General features: G+C 45.4%; 7 protein-coding genes across 7 annotated transcripts; 4 read left to right on the top strand and 3 right to left on the bottom strand.

The window, feature by feature from the left end:
* Nucleotides 1-7,553: 7,553 nt before the first annotated feature.
* On the top strand, nt 7,554-8,548 carry LOC106863081 (histone H1.01). The gene has a single exon (XM_014892424.2). It carries the CDS (start codon nt 7,649-7,651, stop codon nt 8,315-8,317), a length of 669 nt encoding a protein of 222 aa, XP_014747910.1. The 5' UTR covers nt 7,554-7,648; the 3' UTR covers nt 8,318-8,548.
* Nucleotides 8,549-9,515: 967 nt separating this feature from the next.
* LOC106863094 (histone H2B 1/2/3/4/6) lies at nt 9,516-10,242 on the bottom strand. Its single transcript, XM_014892439.2, has one exon. It carries the CDS (start codon nt 10,187-10,189, stop codon nt 9,809-9,811), a length of 381 nt encoding a protein of 126 aa, XP_014747925.1. The 5' UTR covers nt 10,190-10,242; the 3' UTR covers nt 9,516-9,808.
* On the top strand, nt 10,220-12,334 carry LOC106863085 (histone H2A.J). The gene has a single exon (XM_088165162.1). The coding sequence runs from the start codon at nt 10,442-10,444 to the stop codon at nt 10,901-10,903; it is 462 nt and encodes a 153-aa protein (XP_088021288.1). The 5' UTR covers nt 10,220-10,441; the 3' UTR covers nt 10,904-12,334.
* A 3,503-nt stretch (nt 12,335-15,837) lies between these two features.
* LOC148223612 (histone H4) lies at nt 15,838-16,733 on the top strand. Its single transcript, XM_088165180.1, has one exon. The coding sequence runs from the start codon at nt 16,369-16,371 to the stop codon at nt 16,678-16,680; it is 312 nt and encodes a 103-aa protein (XP_088021306.1). The 5' UTR covers nt 15,838-16,368; the 3' UTR covers nt 16,681-16,733.
* An 893-nt stretch (nt 16,734-17,626) lies between these two features.
* Nucleotides 17,627-18,366, bottom strand: LOC148223611 (histone H3-like). Its single transcript, XM_088165161.1, has one exon. It carries the CDS (start codon nt 18,211-18,213, stop codon nt 17,680-17,682), a length of 534 nt encoding a protein of 177 aa, XP_088021287.1. The 5' UTR covers nt 18,214-18,366; the 3' UTR covers nt 17,627-17,679.
* A 482-nt stretch (nt 18,367-18,848) lies between these two features.
* On the top strand, nt 18,849-19,445 carry LOC148223610 (histone H3). Its single transcript, XM_088165165.1, has one exon. It carries the CDS (start codon nt 18,982-18,984, stop codon nt 19,390-19,392), a length of 411 nt encoding a protein of 136 aa, XP_088021291.1. The 5' UTR covers nt 18,849-18,981; the 3' UTR covers nt 19,393-19,445.
* Nucleotides 19,446-20,330: 885 nt separating this feature from the next.
* Nucleotides 20,331-20,738, bottom strand: LOC148223609 (histone H4). Its single transcript, XM_088165181.1, has one exon. It carries the CDS (start codon nt 20,701-20,703, stop codon nt 20,392-20,394), a length of 312 nt encoding a protein of 103 aa, XP_088021307.1. The 5' UTR covers nt 20,704-20,738; the 3' UTR covers nt 20,331-20,391.
* Nucleotides 20,739-23,242: the final 2,504 nt, after the last annotated feature.

Here is a 23,242-nt window from a genome sequence, read left to right as displayed (position 1 = left end):
GCAGTCATTAACTGGACTATGCTGAGACAATAGCATGCGAGTGTCCTCATGTGCAGAACTTGGCACTTCTCTTTGGCAAAATGTACTAGATTTCTGTTGGCCCATACTTGAAGTTTATTAATGTCCCCTTTGTCTGAAAGTATTAATTTTGACCCTGTTTAGCCTTCTTCACTTGGTCCTATCCACATAGCTAAGTGTACATTCTGTCTCATCACCCAGGTTGTTCCAGAAAACACTAAATAACACCAGCCCTGGAGCATTGTTTTGAACACTGGTTGTCTGCAGACATTAAGTTGTTAACTATAGTCTTTTGGCCCTGTGCAATAGACAATTTTCAAATATGCAAGAGCCTGCTGATCCTGCCTCTGATCCCAAACAAGAACACTTGGGAGATGGTTCCAAAAATATAATGAAATTTCCACATATATGGCATACAGCATTCCTCCTTTGTCCATACAGATATTCCTTAATCAACAATTCTGTGATAATTACCTATACCTAGACATGAGCAACTTTTGTTGCATTCCATCCACTATTGAGTCAACAGAACCCATTTTATTTCTGAAACGTACTCAGTCACTCTGTTTCTTAGAGACTGCTGTCATTCCCTATAAGATTTTCTACTCCATATTACAAGTTATTGCCTTACTGCTAACTTGCCATAAAGAGCATCTGTTCCTATATTTTCTACAACGTATTTTCTATTATTTTTTACAATAAGGAAAAATCACTTCCTTTCTCATCATGTTTGAAGCCTTTAAAAAGAAACTTTAGTTTTTTCAGCATTCTGTTTCAGTCAGGCTATTTCAATAATACTTGCCTTTTCATCAGGGAAAATTTTTAGACGTCTTACAATCGCTATTTCTCTCTTCTGTGTATTAACTTATTGTTCACTTCTCATTACCTGAAATTTGGAACTAAAAACTAGGCCTAAAACTCCAAACAGGATTAGACCATTCCTGACTACAGAGGAAGATCTTCACCTGTCTTATAGAAGCAGGCACTGTGATCCTTTTCTACTAATGTAGTGGTTTTGATTCATTATCAACACACAACTATAATCTGAAGATCAGATCTACTCAGGTGCTTGTCTGCTCCTGCTGACAGTAGCAGTTTTGCAATATTTCTTTATATTCGTAAAACTGATAAGTTTATTCCAGATAAAAAATCTAACACATCTTTGAAGACAGTGTCTTATCTGGCATTTTTCTATACAAAAATATCCTCGACCATTTTAATTATTTTTCCTAGTTTATACTCACAATATATATATATACAAGCTCTGTAGACTTTAATTCAGAGGATAAATAAAATTATATCCGACTGATTCCTGCAGTCCTAGGCTGTTTGAGACTGCAGTTTAATTTCATAGGTGACAAACGGAAACATTTAAATACAAATTTCTACGCTAGAAGAGTTGGTGCTTCTTCTAGACCAAATTTTCCTGATTATTACTTTCATTTATAGTACTTTTCTAAAATGAAACAAAATGAAACTGAGAGAAAATCTGTAGTGTATCAGCAAGTTCTAGGGAAACGTTGCTCCCCGTACTGAGACTCTTCCTAAAGTAAATTTTGGAAAAAGTCTATTAATTATGGTTTTCATTTCTTCCTTTTTATCTGAGTACTATAAATTCTAACCTTTATTCGTATCTTCCCTGAAATTGTTTGACCTTGTAATTAGTGCAATTCAACATCAATGAGTTATTCCTTCCTCAGCATGTGCTGAGTCTGTAACCTGAGAAATGCATTAATCTGTAACCCAAAATGACTGATTCTGTACTTAGGTTTTGGCCATACTCTTCAGGTACCAAAAGCGTGAGAGAGGCTGCATAGGCTGGGTGCATAGCTGGGCCTGCAGCATATTGTCCCAGGGAAACTTCCAGCATCCTGTTTCCCTCTACTCAGAATGAAGGGCTGGAATTATCTTTGATGTCTTAGGAAATGGCATCTAACAACATTTACATCCTGGGTCTCACTGGAGGGGTAGGACAGAGTTATTCTATGTCGATGGCATAGTTTCAATTTGCACTTCTGACTCAATCAGTATTTACTACCTCCATCACAAAAAAAAAAAAAAAAAAATAAGGGGGAAAATTATTTCACTCTGTTTTGCACGTGAACGTATAGACAGCTTGTCCCATAGTTAGTTTCAAATACCACATTCCAGTTCCTTTCAGGCACTCTCTAAAAGTTACAGGTAGGGTTATATTTCCATATTTTTGCATGGAGATCCCTATATTTCTTCATCCTTCTGCACTTACCTTCTTCCCCTTTTTCTTCAACTGAAATCAATCCAAATTTAGTTGGTCTGTGGAATAAAGTAACACAGAATCCTGGTCATAACTGAGGATCCTAATCATACTAACACTACAGCTTGCTAATAATAATTCCCAGTCCCATGGATGGATGGAGAGAAGTAAAATGTGGTTAGAAGAGGATCTCTGATCCAAAGGCTTTCAGAAGCTAGGAGGAATATTTTGATGCTTTAGGCTCTCATTATATGGGGGAAAAGAGAAGATTTGGGGGGCTCTTCATTAAAATGCACAGCCTTATTTTGCTGGTTGGCCAATCTTTAGCAATTATGGCAGAAGAGTCACTTCTTTGATCAGTCAGTCACCTTGTGAACACTCCAGACTGTAGGAATTTAAGTTTTACTGAGACTAACTAGCCTTAACAAATCCTTCAGTCATATAGAGCATGAGCACCAAGCCAAATCAGGGCTGCTCAAACTCATCTTGACAAGCCTTGAAACTAAGGACTGTGTGTGTGAGAGGTTAAAGTGCTTTTTTGAAGCTGTCTCTATTGAGCTACCAAAATTTTAAAAGTTGTGTGAGTGTCATTCAGGATTTATCTATACATAGGCTTCACAAATTAACCCAGAGAAGGACTATGTGCAAAATTATTTCCCCAGGGAAATATTTATTTCCTTCCACTCAGCAACGGTGAGAAAAACTGGAATGCTGTGTCCAGTTCTGGCCTTCCCAGTGCAGCAGAGACGTGAACAGAACTGGAGTGGGATCAGTGAAGGGCCACACAGATGATGGATTGGAGCGTGTCTCACCTGAGGAGTGTCTTATTAATGTGTTCAGATATCCTGTGAGGGGAATAGAGGATACAGATCCAGTCTTAGTACTGCCCAGGAAAAGAGGCCATAGGCACAAACTGAAACACAAGAAATTCTATTTAGAGATAAGAAATAATTTTTTGGAACAAGCTCCCCATAGAGGTTTTAGTGTCCCCCTGCTCTAGCTGATCCTTCTTTGAGCACAGCTAGGACCTACTGCATTAGGTGTTAGATTAAAAGATGAGATAGATTTTTAGGAGATATGATTGTCCTAACATTGAAATAACTGTCCATATATTTTTGTTAGCTTAGTTGAAGTATAACTAAAAGGATACAGGCTTCTTTGCTACTCAAAACTCTTTGATACCCTGAATCGTCCCTACATATAAACTTTGTAGTTGTTGAATCAGTATTGTCAATTTAGTTTCAGCACGACAGAGACCTATCTAATGTCTTTTGACCTTGTTGTGGTGGTTTTATTATTAATATTGAGAGTGATTACTTGAGCAACTGCACAATTATTATTTATGAAGAAGACACCATGCTTCAGTAAAAAATTGTCAATTTCTCTGTATCTTCAGGCCCTAGCTATAGTAATTGTAATTAAGTGAGTGTAGGCTTTCAGCTAAATTTGTCTAATCAGCTTATCTGGATTGCTCTCCTCCTGCAGTCTGAATGTCTTATTTGCCTTTATTAGTCTAATGTTTTTCCTCATTGAGAAGCTTCTCTCTTGATAAGAAGAAAAGTTAAGTATTTTCTCTACTATACGGTTTTAAGAATTCTTATGTTATATATGAACTATTTTTTGTTTTGAAGATCCGTGCATTAGAACATACTCTGTCATTTTGTAGACTCCTCTGTAATCTGCACTAGCACCTACACAGCTGAGTGAGGAAGCCGGGGCACGTGTGTGATGCCGCAAGGGAATGAGGCCATATTTTGGGTGCACGTTTAAAGAGGGCAAAAATTGGTTTGAGTTCCTCAGTAAGAAACAGAGACAAAAATTGTACAGTGAAAGAAAATTGGGGAGAATACTGAAAAATGTTTGCTGTTTAATTAAATATTAAATGAATCACATTTAAACATCATTTATTCGCATGGCAACGGCAAACAATTTTTATTACCAGCTCAGTCTCAATTTTTTATTTTATTTTCGAGTAGTTTTGTTTAACACGAAGAAAATTTCTCTGTCTGGTTGGAAAACTGTTCCCTAATCTACCACTGATTTGATAAATTATGTGCTCAGATGCTCGCTTTGCTTTGTCTTTTTTCTTTTAACAGTAAAACACCCAGGGCAATGTCAATGCTATTTGTAATGATCAGTCTCTAAAATACGAGCATTTTCATTGTGGTTCAGTGTTGCATTTAACAGCTATTCTCAGCACTGCAAACTTGAAAATTGCTCAAAGCACCTGACAAGTTTGTTTTACCCAATTAAGTAGAAAATGTCATTGCTTGGCCCAGAGTGCAGGAATGACCCCTAAAAAGCCTCTCCTTTTCACACCACCTCATATTTTTAAACCCCCTTTTCATTAGCACACATACACACGAAAAAAAAAAAAAAAAAGTCCCTTTCCTCAGAAATGGATGGTGACACCAGGAACATTTTGTCTTTTCAGAAGTAGGCCAGGGATAATTCTCCACAGATAAGAGCCAATGTGATGGTTAAGAAAAAGATACAATAAAGGATGCTGACACACAATGCCGGAGGCCAGCTGCCAAGACTTCCAATGTCTCAGGCTACTAGGAAAAAGCAAAGGACTTCAGAAATGCAACTCAAAATAGGAAGCAGGAAACACGAGGATTTACAGGGATGCACCCAGAACAAAAAGTGAGAGAAGTCCTGTATTCTACCCTTGAAATACTTCAGATGACTGCCTTCACAATCTTCTTCATATGCTTTCATTACAAAAACAAAACAGAAGCGAACAAACAAAGAAACCCCAAAAACATTCAGGAACGTTCCTGTCCCTTTAAAACTTACCATAGAGTAGGGACAGCAATCCTTATCTGCTGGAGGTGGAGTTCTAATGACTGCGGTACTTAGGGAGCAAGATCTGAGATCTCCCACCACTTTGTACCTCGTGTCTTTATCTCTCACCTCCGGTCTGTTTATGGGGGAAGGGAAGGAAGCCTCTCCTCTCCTGATGGGCTGAGAACAGGTTTTCTAAAAGCGAGCTTGAGGGGAAACTTGCCCCAATGTGTGAATGTGAGGGAGGTACAAAGAGGATGCACCCCGGGGGCCAAGCTGCATTCCTGTAGGAGCGGCTACTGTGCACTCCCAGTTTCTTGAGCGGTTTCAGGTGTAATAAACCAGTTCACAAAGCTCTAGCACCAAATTGTCAAAGCTGCAGGGATTAAAGCACATTAACACTCCTGAAGTCTTTATTGTCTGAAGAATGTACATCACATTAAACAGACCCGGATAGATGACAAGACTTCCCGGCTCTCTTTTGTATCACAGTCAGATTCCGCTTTATCTTTGTTCATCTAGACTGAAAAATATGCAGAATGCCCTCATGCTACCACAACGGACTATTTTTTACCTCTTAAACATATTCATGCTGTTCATACGACTTGCCACACTGAACTACCAAAATCTATGGCTACTGTGGACTTGGTCTAGTTGTTTATGTGGGATCAATGTCATGCTCACGAGGAGCATGGCAGATTTCACAGCACACTTTAATATGCTTTTCATTCCGTTTTTTATTTGTGGGTTAACGACAAGCTTGATTTTTTTCCAATCTCTGCTTTCTGTTTCTCTCCTTCAAAGTATTAATTACCTCACCTGCACGCAAGCACAACAAAATAAAAATAAAAGTGGGTATGGAAGAGTCACAATTTATTGTTTTCACTTGTAATTTTAAAGTATCTCATGTATCATTGTCATTTTAATCTCTCTCATTTAAATTAAAACTGCTTGCTTTCAAGTATAACTTTATTGTGTTACCAACACTCAGTGTTATCAAAATACACGTCAGGGCCCTGTCTAACATACCTCGTGTCATCTTGAATCGCAAATTTATCCAGGCTAGAAAAGATGCTCCTTTGTTGAAATAGCCCACTGACATTTTGCATGATAAATTTTTACAAAGTGCAATGTGGTGAAATACTAAGTTTGATCTTAAATTGTTCTTTCAAACCAAGAAGAAAAAAAAAAAATCTGGCTGCATTTTAATTAGAAACCAATCGAGGCTTTTGTCATCTGATTTAATAAAAAATTAGACAAGCAATTCATTGCAGTCCTTAAAAATTTTAATTAATTTTTATTGTCACTTTATGAGACTCAATAATTAAGTGTGACTATGATAATTAAAACTGATTTTGATTTATGAGGATTGTCTGAAAATTATTTCAGCATTCTTAGGCTTGGGATGGAAACCTCAATAGCGAGTTTTTTTCCTTTTCTTTTAAAGAAAAGAATTGGAGGAATATGAAACCTATGAATAAAAAAACAAAAACTCAAACAATCAACCAAAACACAAAACCACAACAGTCGGTGCTCAAATATTTGTAAGTTATATTGAAACTGAACCATTGTATTAATGAAGATTTCCACAGTATTTAATTTATTGGGTGATGGCTGATGCTTCAGCTGGCTCTATAATCGTTTAAATAGCATATAATACATATTAGTGCATCTATACCTGTTAGCCATCTTTCCTCTCCAAGTCTGCCTCTGATGTTTTTAAGTCACAAAGAATAGCATCCACTATTGTAACCGAGAAAGTGTAAAACTAGCAGTTTATCTGGGATTTCTAGGCATTAACCAGGCATGAACAGCTTCGTTTTACAGATAGGCTATTTGTAAAAATATGAACATCTTTCTATCCACTTAGAGAACATCACACAAAAAAACCAAAACAAAACAACACAAAAAAAAACTCCAACAAAAAAAATCAGCACAGCATGGGCAAGTTACAAACACTTTTCAACACTGTATATATTCCTCTGAAGGTCTCTTCCTTTCCTAAAACAAGAAAATATGTTGAAATACCGTATCCTTAATAGTTAAAGATATGGTTAAGAGAGCCGAATCTTTATCCATATTGAAAGCTCAGCCATGAAATTGTGTTACTTCCTTGTCTTTGAAATCAATTTACTGCAAAAATACTCAAGCTGCTCACTCGGTTTCTGTCCTAATCTGAAGAAAACCCCCCAAAGAGTAAACCTGCATTATGGGGGAGACTTTTTATCTACGTGTTTTATTTTAATTTAGAAGGAAAAACAAAAGTTTGCCGTTCCCGGGGTCTCTCCGGCTTCACAACGCGGGGTTAAAAACAGCTTTTCTCTCCCATCTGTAGCCCAAACAGCAAGAAACTTGCCCGAATGAAAGTCCACCGTCTTCTCTTCACTCTCCGAAGAAACTGGGGTGATTTTGCGGGACTCGTTTTACGAAAAATATGAATTTATAACTCCGAAGAAACACAGACTCGGAGGAGGAAAAGCTCTTCCTGGCTAACAGTTAGGCGGGCTCTGCAAAGCACCAATCACAGATCACCGCTTCGCTATAAATTCAGGCATCGGGGTTACTGTAGCCCAATTACTTTCTTTTGATTAGGAAGAAGTCTCTGCAGCGATGTCGGAGACCGCTCCCGCCGCCGCTCCCGCTGTCGCGGCCCCCGCCGCCAAGGCCGCCGCCAAGAAGCCGAAGAAGGCGGCGAGCGGCTCCAAAGCCCGCAAGCCCGCGGGGCCCAGCGTCACCGAGCTCATCACCAAGGCCGTGTCCGCCTCCAAGGAGCGCAAGGGGCTCTCCCTCGCCGCGCTCAAGAAGGCGCTGGCCGCCGGCGGCTACGATGTGGAGAAGAACAACAGCCGCATCAAGCTGGGGCTCAAGAGCCTCGTCAGCAAGGGCACCCTGGTGCAGACCAAGGGCACCGGCGCCTCCGGCTCTTTCCGCCTCAGCAAGAAACCCGGAGAAGTCAAGGAAAAAGCCCCCAAGAAGAGAACGGCTGCGGCCAAGCCCAAGAAGCCGGCGGCTAAGAAGCCGGCCAGTGCCGCTAAGAAGCCCAAGAAGGCGGCAGCGGTAAAGAAGAGCCCCAAGAAAGCAAAGAAGCCGGCGGCGGCCGCAGCGGCCAAGAAAGCAGCGAAGAGCCCCAAGAAGGCGACAAAGGCTGCCAAGCCCAAAAAAGCCGCGGCAGCAGCAAAGAGTCCAGCTAAAGCGAAGGCGGTGAAGCCCAAAGCAGCCAAGCCCAAGGCGGCCAAGCCGAAAGCAGCCAAGGCAAAGAAGGCAGCGCCCAAGAAATGAAGTGTTGAAGTGGAAATACTTTTAAACCCAACGGCTCTTTTAAGAGCCACCCACTATTGTCCCCAAAAGGGCTGATACACTCCGTCACTGAACTCCCTGCTAGCAGCAGAGCCGACTATTCGCCACTATCCGTGTGGGACGTTCGTCTGTGGAGTGGATGGGACGCTAAACTTCCGGCCGTGGCTTTACACTAAGACTTGGAAAAATAAAAGTTTACGTTCCCTGCGAAAACGCTTTCTAAAGGCTGCTCTTTTTTGGTTTTTTCTCTTCTTTTTTTTTTTTTTTTTTTTTTTTTTTTTTTTTTTTTTTTTTTTTTGAGCACCGCAAGTGGGTGTATATGTTAAAGGGACTGCTTAAGGGCGGGTACCTTTTTGGGGCGTGGAGGTTCCTTTGGTTGCTCTAAATCAGCGCGATTCCTGACAGCACGGATGCGACTGCCACACCTCATAGTGACCGTAGCAGGGAACTGTCAGCACGGCTCCTCCGCTTCCTTGGCAATGACCTTTCCGCTTGCCAGCGCTGTGGTGGGGCAGGTCTTAATTTCTGCGTGATTTCACCGACCTACTTTTGCGAGGAGGCGATAGCCGGGGCGGGAGAAGGGTAGAAGTCAGCAGCGCTCCTCTTCCGCACCCTGCCGGGCTGGCGGCGGCGCGACAGGGGCTCGGCCGGGCGCCTGTCCCGAGCCCCGCGGGCGGGAGCGCAGAGGCGGAGCGGCCCAGGGCTCCCCGCGGCACCGGGGGCTGCCCGGCGCCACCTCGGGTTGGCTGATGGAAGAAGCCGCAGCCGCTCATTGGGCCGTTGGGAAATTTGGAAAAGCCCGCGCTGCAAGGAAAGGGGTGGGAGAAAGGGGGGAGGGGAGGCGGTGGAGTAAGGGGGAACGGAGGGGGGCACGGAGCGCTGTCCTCGCTGACTCTGAGCCTACCCGTGCTCCCGCGTCTCCGAGTTCCGTGAGATCTCATCTCCCTAATGCGTCTACCCCATTTCAGATGTATTGTCCCTTCCCCCAGTCCTGTACTCCTCGTCTTCTCATACACAGGACAATTCAGAAACATCTATACAAAAAGTGAAGAGGGTCGATTATTTTTCCCTCCTCCTTTAAAAATAAAATTATTGAATGTTATTTTCTCGAAGCATGTTTTCTAATTTCAATGTGAAACTTCTAATTTAGATGGAATAAATTATGAAGTATTGTCTCGCATCTTTACTGTAATAAAAGATTTGCCGTTTCCATTAATTGAAAACCTATTTAAATGTTTACATTTATAAATAGTAAGCGCATTTGAATAATCTAGAAGTTGCAAAATACTCACGGATTTCGCGATTACCATTACAAGATTAAATAGTCGATTAAACATTTATTTAAAATTCAATCTACGATTTCTTAAAATTTCCATACCCAAGACCAAGCAGTAGTGTGTAAAAGCTCTTTTATAGAGTATGTGGGTGGCTCTTAAAAGAGCCTTTGGGTTGAGAGTGACGGTCCGAGACGCCCTACTTGGAGCTGGTGTACTTGGTGACAGCCTTGGTGCCCTCGGACACGGCGTGCTTGGCCAGCTCGCCGGGCAGCAGCAGCCGCACGGCCGTCTGGATCTCCCGCGACGTGATGGTGGAGCGCTTGTTGTAGTGCGCCAGGCGCGACGCCTCGCCGGCGATGCGCTCGAAGATGTCGTTGACGAAGGAGTTCATGATGCCCATGGCCTTGGACGAGATGCCCGTGTCGGGGTGCACCTGCTTCAGCACCTTGTACACGTAGATGGAGTAGCTCTCCTTGCGGCTCTTCTTGCGCTTCTTGTCGCCTTTCTTCTGCGTCTTGGTCACCGCCTTCTTGGAGCCCTTCTTGGGCGCGGGGGCGGATTTGGCCGGCTCAGGCATCTTAGCAACGCTTTTCCTCCCGGAGAAAGCTCAGCTCATAAAATGGCCGCAGCGCCCGCCATTTATAGAGACACCGTATGCAAATGTTGGGTCTGAGCACCGTGCAATCCGATTGGACCTTCCTGCACTGGAGTATCTTGTCGCCGATTGGTCACAATACGATCCGTCTGCTCATTGGTTCTTTCAGCAGAGACCGGTTACAGCCAATCGCCGAGGGCTCATCCCGCCCAGGGAAGGGATAAAAGGGCAGGGATGGTTGCGTCACCACGATTGTCTCTGTTTTCAGCTGTGTGTAAGGGCTCTGCTGTATCCAGCGCTTCCAGCATGTCCGGCCGTGGGAAGCAAGGGGGCAAAGTCCGAGCTAAGGCAAAGTCGCGCTCGTCGCGGGCTGGGTTGCAGTTCCCTGTCGGTCGTGTTCATCGGCTACTCCGCAAAGGTAACTACGCGGAGCGCGTGGGTGCCGGAGCCCCCGTCTACATGGCGGCCGTGCTCGAGTACCTGACGGCCGAGATCCTGGAGCTGGCGGGCAACGCGGCCCGCGACAACAAGAAGACGCGCATCATCCCCCGCCACCTGCAGCTCGCCATCCGCAACGACGAGGAGCTCAACAAGCTGCTGGGCAAGGTGACGATCGCGCAGGGCGGCGTGCTGCCCAACATCCAGGCCGTGCTGCTGCCCAAGAAGACTGAGAGCCATAAAGCTAAAAGCAAATAAACTACGAGTCAAGCTGCTCAGACTTCCGCGATGTAACATTTTAAACCAAAGGCTCTTTTCAGAGCCACCCACGTAGTCAAAAAAGAGTTGTGTTGCTTTTTTTGCAGTAGTACTCTGGTGGTGAATTTTTAGTAGTACTAAGTTTAACTCGAACTTGTATTGCGGTGTTTTAAGACCTGATTTCTACTGAAAACGGCTGGTAAATTTGTTTTCTAACCAGTGCTTTTAAATATTTATATTTCTGTGGTGATTCATTGTTTCATTTTATCAGTTTAACGGTAAAGAAGCTGGCTTTCAGGATTCTGGTCACCTTTCACGGTTCCTCAGGTTGCTTAAGGTTGTAGGATACGGGATGGTCGCTAAAGGACGGGTGGGAGTGGCAAAAGCTATGCAGCATGAAGATAAACAGGAGACCATCCTAAACCTCAAACGTAGCTACATCTAACGATGAAATAAGGATTTCTTCATTCCCTTTAAAGGCCTTTATTCTTGAATATATGTCAAGTTTCCTATATGTTGAATTTAGTATAAATAAAATGAGGAATGCCTTATGAAAAATGCCATTTGGTCTAGATCTCAGTCACACTGATACTCTAAAGCAACAGTGTAACGCTTCTAAGGATCACCTTGTAGTGCTAGTGTATTCCCATTTAAAGTGGTATTTTCAAACTTACTCATGAATTCACTGTTCATTGCTACTCCTTGTTACATCAATTAACAGCAGGCAATATTAAGTTTTCTGTATTGTTGGCACAAATATCACCCAAGAGCACAACCTTTAATCTCTTCATATTCATTATTATAAATTATGAGAAAGAGTGTCTGGCTGATTCCTCTTGCTAGGATGTTCCCAGAAGCCTTATCTAAAGGTCTGTAGCTCACAGCATTGAGGTGATTGGTCTCATCCTTGTTGCACCTCTGGTCTTTCCATCCCCTGGAGAGGAGGAGGAGGAGTGTTCTGGGCTTGGGGGAAGGCAATACTCCCCCTGTGCCTCCTTGCTATCCCAAGCTGTAGCTAAGAGGCCTTTTAGGCAGCATTGTGCCATGGCCAAAGCAGGGCTTAAGGGAACATATGTGGAAACAAACATAAAGAAGAGAGATGCTGGAGCACCAGACTAATCTTTTATAGTAATGGTATCTGTGTTTCAAGGTTTTGTTTATAAGTGGACACATTCAGGGTTGTAGTGGTTTTATTATGTTGTTTTATTGATCGTCATTTGCAACAGATAAATATCTCCTGGCCCGTACTGTTCTTTAAAAACTGCAGTGGTAATTAAAATTGTATTTTAATGTGCATGAGCCTTCTAAGTTTCCAGAAGAGATTTCTACATACGTGATTTTCAGAAAATTTCAATCTCAGAAATGTTTGGGTTGAAAGGTTAAAATTAAAGATTATCTTGTCCAAAACCCCTGCTGTGGGCAGGGTCATCTTCCACTAGCCCAGGTGGCTCAAAGCTCCATCCCACCTGACAGTAGGGATGACATCCTCCAGAGATGGGGCATCCACATTTTCTCCAGAACAGCCTTCTTCAGTGTCACAAAGCCTCCCTGAAAAAAAATTCCTTACTTATGTCCAATCTAAAAATAGCCCCTTTCAGTTTAAAATCTTTGTCTTTCCTCCTGTCTACAGGCCTGAAAAGAAGTCTTTCTGTATTGAAAGGTTGCTACAGGGTTTCCTCTGAACTTGCTTTTCCACTGGCCAAACAACTGCAACTTTCTCAACCTTTTTTCATGGGAGAGATGACCTAGCCCTCTGATAATTTTTGTGGCCCTCTCTGGACCTGCTCTGACAGATTCATGTGTTTCTTATTCCAGAAGATGACAGAGCTGCATGCAGCTCTCCAGGTGGAGTCTTAAGAGAGCTGAGTAGAACAGGAGAATCACCTTCCTCGACCTTCAGGCTGCTTTTGATGCAGCCCAAGTTAGGATGGGCTTTCTGGGCCACAAGCGTGTATCTCTAGATCAAAGCACTGGAATTCCAGAGAAAGGTCGAGGGGTAGAGGTGTCTAAGCAGGAGTTTGCTTTCTCTGTGGACAAACTTTTGTGTGTGGAAGTCAGAATTGGTACCACCAGAGAGGGCCTCCCACTCTGAGTGTGGAGCTAAATCCAGTATATCCCTCCAAATTCTTCCTGTTGTCTGACCAGGAATTCATTATTTACTTCAGAATTTCATTCCAAATACTTACTACACTCATTTGTCTTCTCACCTCAGTACCTGGAGTTTCATCCTCTGTGATACTTAGATACCACTCCAGTGTTGCCATCAACAGTGATGAAATCTCAAATATAAAAGTCTGGTAAATCAGATGGGCTATATGGTAGGAGTGCTGGAAAATCTCATGGTGTTAAAGACAGCTTTCAAGCAAATTCCAGTGGATGAAGGAATGCAGCTAAGCAAGTTTAAATACATGAATTTCTCTCATTTGCATTTGCAGCAAGCAGTAGGAAAGAGGAAATCCATATCACATGGTACCTTAGTTGTGTCATTGGGTTACAATGCACCTTCACATTCTAGAGAATTTGTGACACAAAAAAAAAAAAAAACAAAAAAAAAAACAAAACAAAAAAAAAAAAAAACAAAAACAAAAAAAAAAAAAAAAAAAAAAAAAAACCAATCTCAGTCTCTCAAATGTTATAGATGACAGTTATGCTTGGGGATAACTCAGTCATGTCAGTCTATATATCAAAAGACTTAAAACTGCACAGTTAAAAATTCAAAGGGCTTTTCTACCTCTTTTCATCTATATTGCTTGCAATGCTAGGAAAAAAATGTACCTATCAGGCAGCTCTTACATTACCTTAGTTTGCATATTATTATACCTATTATGACAGTTATAGCAGATAAAGATATGGATTTAAATTGCCAGTTAAGCTCTCAAGAAAATTATGAGAAACTTTGAAGTTGGTTATAATATGCTTATGCAATGTTTTTTTACCATTAATGTACCCTCTTGTGCAGTCATGGTGAGGTCTTGCCTTATTGTAATAAATAACTGCAATTTTCTCATTATAGTGTAATGAGGAACTAGGGCAACTGTCCTAACTAATGCACACTTGAAAAGCTACAGATTTTATCTTAGTTTTGTTAATGAAACTGAGATTTTGCAAAGATTTCTCATTTAACCCCTAGTGCTGTGTGCCTAAATTCATAAGGAAAATATAGTACTTAGTATCTATAACATGCAGATGGGACACTAAACTTTGATTTAAAAAAAAATATCTCATTAAAATTAACAGTAGAAACAATTTTATTAGGGATTATATTCAGCAGCAATTTTTTTGTTTCTTCTCTTTTTAAAATTATTTTTGCCTAAGAAAATGCACTGATTCATAAAAGAACTGACTATATCCCTAACAGACACATCTGGGAAATGTGTCCATGTACACTCCCAGCAACACATAGGCAAGGCAGCCTTCTAGAAGGCCTGATGTTAAATTGTATCTAATGTACTGCACTTATTGAGGAAAGGGGTTTGCAGCCGTTTAATTTACTTTAAGTTACTGGTCTCAGCCTCTCCATCACACATCTCTGGCAGACATGGAAGGGGATTTTCCAAGTCTTGCAGTGGTTATACTGCTGGAAGGAAAAGTTTTACTAGGATCCTCACTCCGCATTTAAGAAGCCTTAGGAACACATTATTATTTTGACATACCAAAAGATTTTGCACATTTTCTTTTGGCTTTCTTAAGTCATCAGAATGTTGTTTATAACTGCCGCAGGAAACATAGCTAGACATAGATTTTCAGATATAAAGAGCAAAACAGACTTTGTGGAGCCAAATAGGAGTGTTAGGCACCAACCTGGCAGGCCCAGTAGTGACTAATCTTCCAGTTAGTCTATAAACAGTCTTAGTTCATTCTGTTTAGTCAAAAAAGCAAATCTGATCTAAATCAAAGCTATATTTTCCTCCTTATACTGTATATATGAGTAATTCTTTAAATTTGAGAGAAAAATGAATTCACAGTGATACTAAGATTTGTACATTTTTGGCACCTATAACTGAATGCATGACTATCTCAATTGCATTTCCCCCTGAATTTAGGGAATATTTTATTCCCAGAGATATTTTTGAGATGTTGCCGAGGTTCTGTGCATTGTATTAGGGAATAAATTTAAATAAATAAATGCACAAATTTTAAAGGATATGAAAAATGTTGTGGCAGTAGGCATGTTTAAAGGACATAACATACTAATAATAAAAGAATTGCCAACCATTTTAGACATATCAGTTCTATTCTGAGCAAGTAATATTTCAAATCTTAACACATTTAATTTAGAAATACAGTTTCATAACTCTCTCAGTATTTATTTATTCATTCAACATACTGTAAGCAGCATGTATGACATGTTCTCTGCAAAAGTGCGAAACACATGGAAAAAATTCCTGGGATATCCTCATTGGAATAAAAATTGTTTCGCAAGTGTTCATTCTTCAGATGTCATACAGACAGTTGTTTGCGATATCCGTAGTGCTTTCTTTCGCTTGCTGGATCTCAGTATAGGGCAGCGGTCACTTCTTTCCGAGGCCGGCAGCTGCTAGGAGCGAGCTCGGCGGGGCTGGGCCTGGCTCATAAACTGATGCTTTCCGCGCTCTCAAACAGGGCTCAGGGCCTCGCTCCCTGCTCCCCCTCGCACCGACCGGCAGTCGCTCCGTGCCAACATGAAAGCGCGGAACGCTCAGGACAACGCGGAGGACGGGGCAGCTGTGGGAGTGTCCGGGTAGACAAAGGAAACGTGAAGCCGAAGCAAACAAAGACAACGCTGCCCGGGAAAGATTCCTCCGCCGGGGTCCCCGCGAGCGGGAGACGGAAGAGCTGCGGGGAGGGGCGGGAGCGCCGAGCGAAGCCCCGCATTGGACGAATTTTGCCGCAGACCTGCGGGGAGGGACGAGGAAGAGGCGCAGCAGCCCGAAACCCGGGCCGAGGGTCGCAAGTCCCGCTCCTCCTACTGACGGGAGACCCGAAGCTGCCATGAAACTGTCTCCAGCGCCCAGGGTAACGGGGCAGGACAGGAAAGCAGCAGAGGGACGCGCTAGCTGACAGCGAGCAAGGACAGCATAGTGCGGACCGACATTATTTCAGCTGGTTAGAACCCGGTGCTAAAAATGCCAAGGTTGTATGCTCAATCCCTGTATAAGCCAACCACTTAAAAGTCGGGCTGGATGATCCATCGGGGTCCCTTCCTGTCTCTTAGAATACTCCGTAACTGCGAGAAGCCCTGAACGAGGCCAGACCAGCTCGGGAGAGACGGAGCCGCGGGGACAAGGCCGGGAAAGCGCCTCGGCCGCGTTCTCGGGAAGCCCGTGAGGAGCTGCGCGGGGAGGGGAGGAGCGAGCGGCGGGCGGGGACGAGGCGCGAGACCCCGCCTCCCTTACGCAGTCCTCAACCAGGTCGGACCGACGGCAATATACACACGCGATGGGCTGTTCCCACTGCACTGAACTGGGTGGCGGTTGTCTGGCAGCATGTCTGGTCGGGGCAAAGGCGGCAAGGGGCTCGGCAAGGGAGGCGCTAAGCGCCACCGCAAGGTGCTGCGCGACAACATCCAGGGCATCACCAAGCCGGCCATCCGCCGCCTGGCTCGGCGCGGCGGCGTCAAGCGCATCTCGGGGCTCATCTACGAGGAGACGCGCGGTGTGCTCAAGGTGTTCCTGGAGAACGTGATCCGCGACGCTGTCACCTACACGGAGCACGCTAAGAGGAAGACCGTCACGGCCATGGACGTGGTCTATGCCCTCAAGCGCCAGGGTCGCACTCTCTACGGCTTCGGCGGCTAAACTCGGTTATTACCCCAGCCTAGCACTTCTACAACACAAAGGCTCTTTTCAGAGCCACCCACTTGTTTCATAAAAAGAGCTTTTAATTGCTTCTTATAAATAGTTTAGGGTTTTTGTTGTTCTTTTATTTTTTCTTTTATTTTTGTTACGCAAACAGAATTAGGGATTTTGTTTCAGTTGCTTTCTTGAGAAGCCATACCTGGTTTTCCCCCATTTTGCGCTCCCAAGGAAAAAGTCATTTCAGTACGCGGGAAGATTCTGATCTTTACTCGGGGAACGAGCCACCTAGGGCAATGGGTGTAGCGCTTTACATGGGGGCTCCTTGTGCTATAGGGAAACATGCACTGCACGTTAGTTCTTTACTCCCCCACTCTCCTCCACACGGAGCACCACCCGCTCAATCCAGACCCTCTTTCGAAAGGGCAATAAAAGGGACAGACAAGCGAGATAAGATGGGGAAGGAATAGGTCGGAGACAACCGCAATTGTCGTAGCCGCTCTCGCGGCGGCAGTTTTACCGTGACAGCCTGAAAGGGGAAGAAAGCTCACGAAATGGCGGCGCGCTTGCCCCTGCCATTCGGTTGGCCAGAGCGGGAAAAAGGAACAACAAAGAGCACCCCTTGGCGCGCAAAATACTGCATAGCAAAGATGCTGCGAACGAGCCCTGTGCTCTAAAGCTCTCCCGCCCGCCCCCGTCCTGGCTCCTCAGGCTGCCTGTTCTCCAGGCACCGCGCTCGCCTACACCCACCACAGCCTCTTACGCCCTCCCAGCGCCAGCAGCTTCGGGAACCTCAGAATGACCGACACACACAGAGCGGGGCGCAAAGGCACGGCAAGCCCCAACTCCCCCCGGTTATCCCAGAATTGCCACTGCCTCGGGCACTGAAAAGGGCTTGGCAACGGGCTGCCTGTGCCTTAACACAGAAATAACAGCTCTCTTCAGTGGCTTTGTGGTGGCTCTTAAAAGAGCCTTTCGGGTTGAAGTACAAGGGCAGGAAATTCAGGCGCGCTCGCCGCGGATGCGCCGAGCCAGCTGGATGTCCTTGGGCATGATGGTGACGCGCTTGGCGTGGATGGCGCACAGGTTGGTGTCCTCGAAGAGCCCCACCAGGTAGGCCTCGCTGGCCTCCTGCAGCGCCATGACGGCCGAGCTCTGGAAGCGCAGGTCGGTCTTGAAGTCCTGCGCGATCTCGCGCACCAGGCGCTGGAAGGGCAGCTTGCGGATCAGCAGCTCCGTGGACTTCTGGTAGCGCCGGATCTCGCGCAGCGCCACCGTGCCGGGCCGGTAGCGGTGCGGCTTCTTGACGCCGCCCGTGGCCGGCGCGCTCTTGCGGGCAGCCTTGGTTGCCAGCTGCTTGCGGGGCGCCTTCCCGCCCGTCGACTTACGCGCTGTCTGCTTCGTGCGCGCCATCTGATCTTCCCCCTTATCACACCAACAGAGAGAGTACCGCAGCGCTTCAGCGAGCTGACATTTATTGTGCGCGGAAGCCCCGCCTCCTCGCCGCCGATTGGTCAAAGAAGCGGAGAATTTCATTGGGTAAGAACTGAAGCCTCTGTGAGCCCTTCTTTGCAAACAAATCTTGAGTTGTTTTATTTTTGATAAAGGAATACCAACACCTGTCAGTGTTTTACTTGTATTTTGTCTATTTCTAAAATTTCATTTTCCTGAACTTGTTTCCAAATTGTACTCGCGGCTTTGCATTTTAAGCAATGCAACTTCTTATAATGCCTTAACTGAAGAAAATTACAGACCCTCAAAACCTCCCACCAAACAAATAAACAAAAAATCAAACAAACCAAAAAACAAACAATCAAACAAAACAGAAGAAGCCCCTAAGTAGAAAAAAAAAAAAGTTTCAGTTCGGATTGCTTACAAAGCACTGAATCCTTTGTTACTACTTCCATAAAGAATTAGGATTACAACACATAAGTAGCCAGTTTATAGAGGAAACCAGTAACTAAGCCTGATTGCAAACACGTTATCTTAGCAGTAATTCTTGGAATATTAAATTCTACTTTTACTCACCTTACGTAGCAAAGCAATTAATTAAGGAAAGTGGTTAAAAAGCAGAAATGTAGTCTCAGAATAAAGGGAAGACCAAGAACAAAGGCTGTTCTTAGTCAGGAATTGAAGAGAGTTTCGGCGTAAAACGGGGTTATCGCGGGATTTTCAAACCTTCACCCTGCTCGCGGCTGTTTCCGTCAGCCAATCAAAGGGCAGAGCTGGGATATAAAAGGAGCTGGGCGCGGTTTTTCAAGGTAGACAGTGGTTGCTTGCTGTCGTGGCTTGCTGTTTTTACGGATGGCGCGTACGAAGCAGACAGCGCGTAAATCGACGGGCGGGAAGGCGCCCCGCAAGCAGCTGGCCACCAAGGCTGCCCGCAAGAGCGCGCCGGCCACGGGCGGCGTCAAGAAGCCGCACCGCTACCGGCCCGGCACGGTGGCGCTGCGCGAGATCCGGCGCTACCAGAAGTCCACGGAGCTGCTGATCCGCAAGCTGCCCTTCCAGCGCCTGGTGCGCGAGATCGCGCAGGACTTCAAGACCGACCTGCGCTTCCAGAGCTCGGCCGTCATGGCGCTGCAGGAGGCCAGCGAGGCCTACCTGGTGGGGCTCTTCGAGGACACCAACCTGTGCGCCATCCACGCCAAGCGCGTCACCATCATGCCCAAGGACATCCAGCTGGCTCGGCGCATCCGCGGCGAGCGCGCCTGAATTTCCTGCCCTTGTACTTCAACCCGAAAGGCTCTTTTAAGAGCCACCACAAAGCCACTGAAGAGAGCTGTTATTTCTGTGTTAAGGCACAGGCAGCCCGTTGCCAAGCCCTTTTCAGTGCCCGAGGCAGTGGCAATTCTGGGATAACCGGGGGGAGTTGGGGCTTGCCGTGCCTTTGCGCCCCGCTCTGTGTGTGTCGGTCATTCTGAGGTTCCCGAAGCTGCTGGCGCTGGGAGGGCGTAAGAGGCTGTGGTGGGTGTAGGCGAGCGCGGTGCCTGGAGAACAGGCAGCCTGAGGAGCCAGGACGGGGGCGGGCGGGAGAGCTTTAGAGCACAGGGCTCGTTCGCAGCATCTTTGCTATGCAGTATTTTGCGCGCCAAGGGGTGCTCTTTGTTGTTCCTTTTTCCCGCTCTGGCCAACCGAATGGCAGGGGCAAGCGCGCCGCCATTTCGTGAGCTTTCTTCCCCTTTCAGGCTGTCACGGTAAAACTGCCGCCGCGAGAGCGGCTACGACAATTGCGGTTGTCTCCGACCTATTCCTTCCCCATCTTATCTCGCTTGTCTGTCCCTTTTATTGCCCTTTCGAAAGAGGGTCTGGATTGAGCGGGTGGTGCTCCGTGTGGAGGAGAGTGGGGGAGTAAAGAACTAACGTGCAGTGCATGTTTCCCTATAGCACAAGGAGCCCCCATGTAAAGCGCTACACCCATTGCCCTAGGTGGCTCGTTCCCCGAGTAAAGATCAGAATCTTCCCGCGTACTGAAATGACTTTTTCCTTGGGAGCGCAAAATGGGGGAAAACCAGGTATGGCTTCTCAAGAAAGCAACTGAAACAAAATCCCTAATTCTGTTTGCGTAACAAAAATAAAAGAAAAAATAAAAGAACAACAAAAACCCTAAACTATTTATAAGAAGCAATTAAAAGCTCTTTTTATGAAACAAGTGGGTGGCTCTGAAAAGAGCCTTTGTGTTGTAGAAGTGCTAGGCTGGGGTAATAACCGAGTTTAGCCGCCGAAGCCGTAGAGAGTGCGACCCTGGCGCTTGAGGGCATAGACCACGTCCATGGCCGTGACGGTCTTCCTCTTAGCGTGCTCCGTGTAGGTGACAGCGTCGCGGATCACGTTCTCCAGGAACACCTTGAGCACACCGCGCGTCTCCTCGTAGATGAGCCCCGAGATGCGCTTGACGCCGCCGCGCCGAGCCAGGCGGCGGATGGCCGGCTTGGTGATGCCCTGGATGTTGTCGCGCAGCACCTTGCGGTGGCGCTTAGCGCCTCCCTTGCCGAGCCCCTTGCCGCCTTTGCCCCGACCAGACATGCTGCCAGACAACCGCCACCCAGTTCAGTGCAGTGGGAACAGCCCATCGCGTGTGTATATTGCCGTCGGTCCGACCTGGTTGAGGACTGCGTAAGGGGCCGGGCCGGGGCGGGTTCTTTGCGCGCCCTTCCCCCTGCGGGCCGGGATTTTCGCGCCATCTCTCCCGCCGAGCGGGCTCGGGCCGGCCCCGCCCCCGGTGGCCAAACCCGGGGGTCCCGGCCGGGGTCACCCCGTGCCCGCCGCGCTCGGCCCGGCTGCCCGGCCCCGCCCGCGGGGCTCTCGGTGTCGATAGGGAGCGGGGCCCCGCCGGCCGCGGCGCTGCAGCAAAATCCGGCCGATGGCGGCGGCAGGGGCGGCAGAGCCGCGTTGTGCCCGCGCTCCGCCGCCATCGATATGAGCTCTAACAAAGGGCCCGGCTGGGCGGGGGAGAGAGCGGCGGCGCGTCCCGCTTCTAGGTAAATGCTCTCCTTTCGACTGAGAACTTAGAAACGGGAGTAATCTATTGCTATTTTTTTCTATTTTTCCTCTTTAAGGAGATAATTTTTTTTTCCTTTTTGCAAAGGAAAGCTAGGCGTCTCCCACATCTGTGACTTAATGATCAGTGGCTTCGTTGTGTTTATGGGAATTAACGTGCTCATGAAGGAACTGACTAGTGTCTCTCACTGATGTATCCGTGAAAAAATCTGCATTATGTCTGCGCTTTTAAAGATGTTGCAAGTGTTTGATCTTTTTCATGGCCATATTCTTTATTGAAACATTTTAAAGCATTAGTTTTGCCGTTTCTTTTTTCACATTATATTAGTTTTTGAACACGAAAAGTGGTCTGGAGGTGTTATTTTTTGCTGGGTTGCCCGTGGGCTCCATGAGTCCATTCTGCTGCAGTGGCTTCTGTAAGCCTGCAAGCTTTGCATGCAAACACCTACTTCTACTTTTTCTGAGTTATTATTTAAATTTGCCATAAATATATATTTGAGGTATTTTTACTTTGTTCTGGAAGGACTGTCAAATAAATACTATCCCATACAGTTACTATACACCATCCATCTTGGCAGGAGTTTTCCTCTGGTTAGTTATGCCTGCGTGCAGTGCACAGGTTTGGATTTTTTCTGCTGGTCAGGTATTTTTCGATTTGCTTGATCTTCCCCATCATTTCCCTTTTTCCAATGTATGCCTATTACTATGCAATGCTTCTTGAATGTGAAAAGGTTTTGCTTGTTAACCTCGCACACTTTTGCAAATGAGCCATCACTGTTTTGTTGTTGTTTTGTTTGTCTTTTTTCACCACCTTTTCTCATAAGTTCTTTTTCTCAGGGGAGATGATAATGGTGACTTTAGGATTTACTTTTCTCACCCTGTAGACCTTTTGTATGTGTGTTATTTAATACAAGGTTGTGCTCGGCCAACACTGTTAGACCTTTTTTCATGTGTAGGTAGCCAGTCAGTGTTTACATCAGTTTATACCCATTAATACAAAAAAATTTGTTCTACAGGTACATATTTATCTTTGCATACCAACGTTAATGATGCTTGTGGGACAGATGAAACTCTTCCAGTTGTCATGGCCCCAGCCAGCAACCAAGAATCATGCAGGCACTTGCTCATTCCTCCACCAGTGAGACTGGGGAGAGACTCAGAAGGATAAAAGCAAGAAAACTCATGGGTTGAGATGAAGACAGCTTAATCGGGAAAGCAATAGCTGCACTTACACACAAGAAAACCAAGCCAAAGCAAAGAATTAATTCATTAATTCCCATGGGCAAGCAGGTGTTCAGCCATCTGAGAGAGCAAGGCCCCATCACTCTAATGCTTACTCGGGAAGACAAATGCCATCACTTCAAATGTCTTGCTCTTCCTCCTTCTTCTCCCCAGCTTTATACACTGACCATCAAGTGATAAGGTCTGGAATATGCCTTTGGTGAGTTGTGGTTACCTGTCCTGGCTGTGCCTTCTCACAATCTCCCAGGCACCCCCAGCTTCCTCACCCATTATGGCAGCACAAAAAGCAGAAATGGACTTGGCTCTCTGTGAGCCCTGCTCAGCAATAACAGAAACACCACTATGTTATCAACCCTGTGCTCAGCACAAATGCTAAGCATAGCTCCACACAAACCACTGTGAAGAAAATTAACTCCAAGCCAGCCTAAACCAACACATTTGGGCTCACTGTCTTTGCACAGTATTTATCATTACACTTACTCAAGGAAAAAACCCCAAAGATTTATATGTATTTTCCCCTGCTGTCACTGCATCTCTGGGTTACAGCATAGATAGAACACAATAGAGAACTCAGTAAAACTTCTGCATAGCTATAAAACATACTCTTCCCTGACTATTACTGTTCTTGGTATTTGATATCACATACCTTTTCCTTTTCCTTGGTGGTGAGTGTGGCTTTATTATTATCTATATTCAGATAATAATATTTTGGTCTCTTCAGGACTCCTGTAAGAATTCCTTTTTCCCTTTTCATGTGGCACATTTGGTCTTAATCAGGTTATTTTTGCCACACCTTCTCTATAGCTTTGCTTTATTTTCATTT

Source organism: Sturnus vulgaris, chromosome 5 (genome assembly GCF_052056855.1).
Source record: "Sturnus vulgaris isolate bStuVul1 chromosome 5, bStuVul1.hap1, whole genome shotgun sequence".
NCBI classification, from domain to species: domain Eukaryota; kingdom Metazoa; phylum Chordata; class Aves; order Passeriformes; family Sturnidae; genus Sturnus; species Sturnus vulgaris.
This window is presented reverse-complemented; position numbering and strand designations above follow the sequence as displayed.

Bases quoted from the DNA above. Each gene is read 5' to 3' on its own strand.
- LOC148223609 (XM_088165181.1), bottom strand. From the start codon at position 20,703: ATGTCTGGTCGGGGCAAAGGCGGCAAGGGGCTCGGCAAGGGAGGCGCT.
- LOC106863081 (XM_014892424.2), top strand. From the start codon at position 7,649: ATGTCGGAGACCGCTCCCGCCGCCGCTCCCGCTGTCGCGGCCCCCGCC.
- LOC106863085 (XM_088165162.1), top strand. From the start codon at position 10,442: ATGGTTGCGTCACCACGATTGTCTCTGTTTTCAGCTGTGTGTAAGGGC.
- LOC106863094 (XM_014892439.2), bottom strand. From the start codon at position 10,189: ATGCCTGAGCCGGCCAAATCCGCCCCCGCGCCCAAGAAGGGCTCCAAG.
- LOC148223611 (XM_088165161.1), bottom strand. From the start codon at position 18,213: ATGAAATTCTCCGCTTCTTTGACCAATCGGCGGCGAGGAGGCGGGGCT.
- LOC148223612 (XM_088165180.1), top strand. From the start codon at position 16,369: ATGTCTGGTCGGGGCAAAGGCGGCAAGGGGCTCGGCAAGGGAGGCGCT.
- LOC148223610 (XM_088165165.1), top strand. From the start codon at position 18,982: ATGGCGCGTACGAAGCAGACAGCGCGTAAATCGACGGGCGGGAAGGCG.